Consider the following 6,250-nt stretch of genomic DNA (forward strand, 5'->3'; position numbering starts at 1 on the left):
CAGCAATAAATAAAATCACCAAAAAACAAATACTTCCTTAAATTTGCTCAACATTTGTTTTGCTCTTATTGTGTGGTACATTCAGCAACTAACTCCTTTCAATAGTCAGCACTGCAGAGCTCACTGAAATTCATTGCTTCTATGAAAGAAATCTAAAATAACCTTTTTAAAAAGGGCCATCCTTAATAACCCACTGAACAACAAAGTAACAATGAATGAGACGGAACATTGCTAGGCAGTAGCAGTGTGGTATATGTATGCACAGCATGGGTGAAAATGGTCACTTACCCCATTCTCCTTCCTTCGATGTTCACCAGGAACTTTTACACCATTTCTTTTTAAACCTGGATCCTGAGACCTTGGTCCACTCACTAGACACAAAATTCAAAACTATAAATTAACACCAGAGTTGACAGATACTGTAAGTACCACTTCATTTCTGAGTTCTATAATGACTGCCCTTCGATATTTTCAGCTGAAAGCATACTTAAAGTATTTTCTAATGTCAATGGTATTAATGTCTCATAATTCTGCCTGCTTTGGAAAACCTTATTTGGAACAGTGCACAGTGAGCACTACAAAATGCCACATGCTAACTATTCCCTAGGAAAGCTGATGATTCAGAGACCAGAGGAGGAAAACTTAACAAGATAAGGATACTTCTGATTATGGGTAATTCAAACCATTTGCTAGAGTAGCTCCTCTTAATTCTCAATTTAGCTACTCCGTAGTGAAATCAGAAACAGTTTCGCTGCAAGAATTAAGTGAAAATTAAATCAATCCATCCTTGTGCTCATTAACAGTGTTTGTAGCGTCTAGGATAAGAAAGCAAGTGAAAAATAGAACAAGTGGTATTTTGAATATTTGGCTTATTGAGGGCATTTGGTGGTAATTCATAAGTACTATGAAATATGTCCCCATTTAGTTAAGTAAAAAAATTGCCATATTCTTAGTTTGGGAACATACTAACTGGAAAACACTGTATTCTGCTTTTTTGGTTAAAAATAGTTTTCTAAGCCAAAATATATGGGTCTCTCAGTACCACTTAATGCATCCCAAGGAGAAAATAGTCTTAATTTCAACTGATACAGCATAAGAAACAAATAATATCAACAAATAATTTTTTAAATACATGAAATTAAACTTGTATTTGTACTTCCAGTAAATAGAAAAATTATTAAATTATTTCTCAAGAAATTTCTTTGGAATCAAACGTCTACTGTACCTGCCTTGAAGCTTAGCACCAATCCCCATACCAATAAATATAATATCCTCAGAGCCAGGTCCACATTTATACCTTTATAACTAACTCTAACGTGGTAGCTTTATTTTTAAAATACGGTTCCATGCTCTGACAAAATAGCTCGGGTAATCTGTCACAATATTTCTGCAAGAAAAAGAAATCTACCATTTAAGAGAAACTGCTTTCTTTGCTGCCTCAAAGACAGCACTGAATCATGTTCTCCTTAGTATGTTCAGTTCCTAATTAGAGTAAAAGGCAAGGGCCTTAAAAATAATTTCATGTACATTCTGGGTCCCAGGTCCTAGTTAAACGGGGGGAAATAATATGGTAACAGTCTCCTGTTCCATAATCTAGACGTCTACATCAAAAAGGCTAGTAGCACCTCACTAAAGGCCATTAAAAAGCAATCCTGTTTTATCCCAATTTAAACACTATGTGGCACTGCTGTTTTGTGACATGTGAAAACAGCTCCTTTATCTGCAGATTATATTTCTCACATTACAGACACACCGAAACTGCATATTGCACTGTTGAGAGGCTGTTTAATAATTAACCCAGTACTATACCGGAGGACATTTGAACTGGTAGATGAACAGGTAAAATTCAACTCATTCGTTAGAAAAGGATGTTTGAAGGGATGTAAATAGAAAACAGAATAAAAATAAAATACAGGTGCCAATTTAAAACTACAAAAAAAGAAGGCTTAGGAAAAAATAAGTGCTTATTTAAATTAAAACGACAGACACCGGTGATACTGAAAGGCATGTCAACCAGCCTGACTGAGGTGATTCAAGTTCCACTCCTGGCTCTGCGTCTAGGTGTGTGGCCTCTGACAAGTCATTTAACCCCTAAGTATCAGCATTACTCATCTACAGAGTGGAAGAGGCCAGACTAAGTCAATTCTGGGGTCCCCCACTCTGAATTTAATAATTTCTAATTGCTGGGTACCGCATGGATATTTGTATTAAAGCAATAAAGTGGCTATTTTAACATCCAATAATTAACATCTGTTACCTACACTCTTACTCCCAAGGACTGTACACTGAAGGCACAAAACCTCAACTCTCCATTTTAAAAGTTCCAACATTTCTAGAAATACCTATTGTAGTAACCCTGCTTCAACCAGTGGCTTCCCGCTGAGAAAGCACCTTCCCATGATCTCAGATCTGAAACTGCTTACCCTCCCACATCCTACAAGACCTCCTGGGTCCCAGGGAAGGTTGTGTCCTTAACGTCTGGCGCTGCTTTCGGCCCACGACTTCTCACCTTCAGGTATTACCTTCTACCCTCTCCTTCTTGTCATCTATAACTCTGGTCACAACCCTCGTCACTACACATGTGACCCCGACGCCTGTTCCCTCCACTCCGAGTCCTGCCTTCGTTCTGGGTGACTTGCCCATGCCAAAGCCAGCCTCTCTCTGTGGCTTCCTTGTCGCCGCTCTAACTCAGGCTCATTCCATGGCCACGCGGGAGCCACATCACCTGGAAGTGCTTTGCCTCTGCAATCTTACTTTCAGACATTCTACTTTGGACCATCACTTCCTCTCATTACACCCTTCACTGAGCAGAGACTTGCGGTCTCCCGGGTTAGCCCGCCCACTCTTTCCCTGCAGCCCCTCCTGCCTTGACTTCTTCCCCTGCAGCTCAGATGCACCCTGCCTATATCCTCTCACCCCGGCCCCACGGACGTGCACTGAACTGGTCCGGCAAAACCCCAGCCTTAGGTCACTCCTACCACCTTTTCATCCTCTTACGACCCTCTGGGCTGAAGAAAAGTCACTCGTGGTCTCATGGTCTCCGTGCTCTCTCATGGGGGTCCACTGGCCTCCACGTTCCCCAGCAGTCTGGCTTCCCCAGCAGGGCTCTCTCCTATGCTCTACAGCAGCTCAAACCCACCTCCATCATCACTGTCAGATGATTTCGCCTCCGACTTCAGAGAAAACAAGTGTTTTCAGATGAGAAGTCCCTCAACTTGCTCCCACAAGCGCACGCATTTATCTGCATGTGCAACAGTTTTCTTTCTGTCCTGTTACCACGGAGGCTCCCTCCTCTGCCCACGAGAAAGAATCTCTCCGCCAGGGGCTGAGGGGACACCTTCCTAGTGACTGCCCATCAAGCGTATCCTCTCTCTCTCTCTCTCTCTCTCTCTCATATTTCAACCTCCTGCTCTACTGACTCCTTCCCACTTGCATTAAAAACTATCACACAACTTCTCCAGTCGTCAAACCAAACCAAACCATACTCTCGTCTCCCCACAACAGCCGAGTCTTAGAGGAGTGGTCGCTCTTCACTGTTTCCATGTCCTTACCACATTCACCCCTCATCTCACCTGGGTCCTGGTCACATGCCACCTCTCCCCCAGCCCCTCCAATGCATGAAATCAAAGTTCAAATCTTTGTGGTGACTCACGCAATACTACCTACCAATGTCCCTGCCAGGGAAGCGTTCGTGACGAAGGAAGAAACGCACTTCACTCCTCTGACTTCCAAATCTCTGCAGAACATCAAACATCCGCTCATTATCAGCAACTGGACGTTCTAAAAGAAACAAAAAGAAATCGCGTTATCTGCAGGTAAAAAGACAAACATATTGGGTACCATCGATCCTTCATGCAAATTATGCACTGGGAATGGAGGAAATACTTAGAATCTTAGATAATTGTCTTTCATTAAAAGCACTCTTAGGAGATGAATTATGACAGCTTTCGCACACATATAATCAGTATCCAGCGTGGGTGGGGACCTGGAAAGAGGAATGGATGGGGCCGGCTTGCAGGAGCTCAAGGGCTTAATGCAGTGGGGTGGGCTCCTTACTGGCCATTTAACCTCTGCAGGTTCTAGTACACTGGACTCTGAGGTCCCTCCTAACTCTAATGGTTCTATGAATCTCTAAATATATAAACCAAAAATTTAAAAAACCAACTTTCTAAACAGCCTAGTCTAATAGTCTATTAGGCTATTTTTAAATCATAATTTTACTGTGTTTAAAAAGAAATTAGATGTTCTCTTTACTCCGAGAACATTTCTAAACAAAAGGCTATTTACTGCACTGAAAATACATCTATTTGGCCCCTTCAGTGAAACTGCCAGTTGTCAGAACTTTTCTAGAGACAAAAAAGAAGGACTTGGCTAAACACCCTAAGATATGGGAACTTCAGGAAAAATAATGTATCCTGAGCTCCCCTCAAAAAACTTCCCATCTCAAGGGGTCTGGATATAAAAAGAAACATACTGTTCAAGGATGCAATTCATTAAATCCAAGCAACGCCAGGTATGTAATCATTTTGAATAAGAATGTTGAAATAGCCTAAGAAAACTCAATGCATTGTCAGTAATCAAAGACACTATCTAAGCACTTAAATAAACAACATGGACAGAAAATGGAGCAGCCAAGCATTCAGCAGCCAATGTGGTGAACTAACCCTGAACTTAATCGGCCTGGTTGCAACAAACGGTGCAGTTCTGGTTCTATTTACAGTAACATAACATACTGTGTTGACACAGACACTCCTCTTCTACAAAATACAGAAATTTTAACTAAGACCTCCCCCCACACACACAAAGGAAACACCCATAGCTGAGTAGACATCTCCCCCCAAAAAAATTCTGAACAGAACCTCCACCTCCTCAACACACACACACACACTATTTCAAGAGAAGTGATGTGAAATCTCTGGGTTCCAGAAGCAAAGAGAAAACTCTTTGGAAGTAAAGTAACTTCCAGTCCATGCTGGGTTGGACCTTCTTAAAAGGGCATGAACTTTCTTAGAAGGTCTAGAAGCTAAGGTCCTGATGGCCTGTGATGACAGAAGGCTTAGGCCTGCGCACGCTGAAATACACTTCAAAGGTCCTCAAAGTCCCCTACTAACACCCCGTGCTCCAACCATATCCATCTCCTGGCCACAGCATGCGTGCCTATGTGACTTGAAGCATGCCATTCCTAGCTGATAATCGCCCCCAGCACCCCTTTCTCCTTCTGCAGATGAGCACATCCACCCATCACACTGTATTATAAATGTCTGCTCAAACGTGCTTCAGCTTTAAGGCAGGAAACTTCATCTCTCGATGCCTCACAGTCGAGCGTGGTTGCAAGCCCATAACAGGAATCCAGGGGATGACCTCTGCGTAAACAAGTGAGTGGGCAGTAAGGAAACAGAGATGGCAAACAACAGCCACTCGTTTCCAAAGACTGTCAGTAAAAGAAAATGAGAAACATGAGAAGCTAACAAAATAAAAGTAATATATTTACTATTTTAGAAAAGGGGCACGCTGGACACTTGACAGCAAAAAAGAAGGAGCTGCAGCCAGCATGAGCGGCCGTCCAGAAGCCGGCGACTGATGTGCCTCNGTCAGTGAGCTTATGGTCACTAAAGGGCTGGTCAGCTGCAGATACTGAGCGCTCAGATCAGGCGCCGGCAGATGACAGCCTGCATGCGAAATCAGTCTGCAATGTTTTTTAACTACAGTTCTACCGGAACAGCCGCACCCATTCAATAACCTATTGTCTATGGCTAGTTGCCTTCTACACCTGCAGAGCTCAGACAGCACAGCCTGCAAAGCCTACGATACTGACTCTGCAGCCCTTTAGGAGAAAGTGCGAAGATATCTGGTTTAGGCTAGAAGCCAATGGCTGGCAGAAGCAGCAGCAATGAGATTAGTTTTGATAGTCATGGAAAGGCTTCCTTTATTTTCCTTGTTCAAGGCCAGGGTTAGTATTAGTTTGTGGGTGGAAAATGTCCCCAAGTAAAGGCAAGCAGCCTGTTATCAGTGCCGAGCAGCAGAAGGGGACAGTGCCAACGTTAGCAGACTTTAAGGTTCCTCTGGCTACAGTCATGATTCCGGCCAAGTTTAACCCAGAGTAAGGCCTTCTGATACCCGACACAGCTTGGTGAATTTGATCAGAATCAGGGGTCAGGAAGATCTTGAACAACTGACATGATTTAAGGGCGTCTACAAAATGCTGTAGTAAAGAGAAGCAAGCAGAGAAAAAAAGAAAACAAAACAAAAA

At 42.8% G+C, this 6,250-nt stretch overlaps 1 protein-coding gene across 1 annotated transcript in view; it reads right to left on the bottom strand.

Annotated features, from left to right (window-relative positions):
* Positions 1 to 6,250, bottom strand: part of TP53BP2 (tumor protein p53 binding protein 2) — a 187,140-nt gene that overhangs the window by 32,535 nt on the left and 148,355 nt on the right. The window contains exons 4-5 of the mRNA XM_019639597.1: positions 3,667 to 3,780; positions 289 to 371 (exon numbers count right to left, since the gene is read on the bottom strand). Of these exons, the coding sequence (XP_019495142.1) occupies positions 289 to 371; positions 3,667 to 3,780 (197 nt within the window). The remainder of the gene's footprint in view (positions 1 to 288; positions 372 to 3,666; positions 3,781 to 6,250) is intronic.

The sequence above is a fragment of the Hipposideros armiger genome, unplaced genomic scaffold (assembly GCF_001890085.2).
Source record: "Hipposideros armiger isolate ML-2016 unplaced genomic scaffold, ASM189008v1 scaffold_45, whole genome shotgun sequence".
Lineage (NCBI taxonomy): Eukaryota > Metazoa > Chordata > Mammalia > Chiroptera > Hipposideridae > Hipposideros > Hipposideros armiger.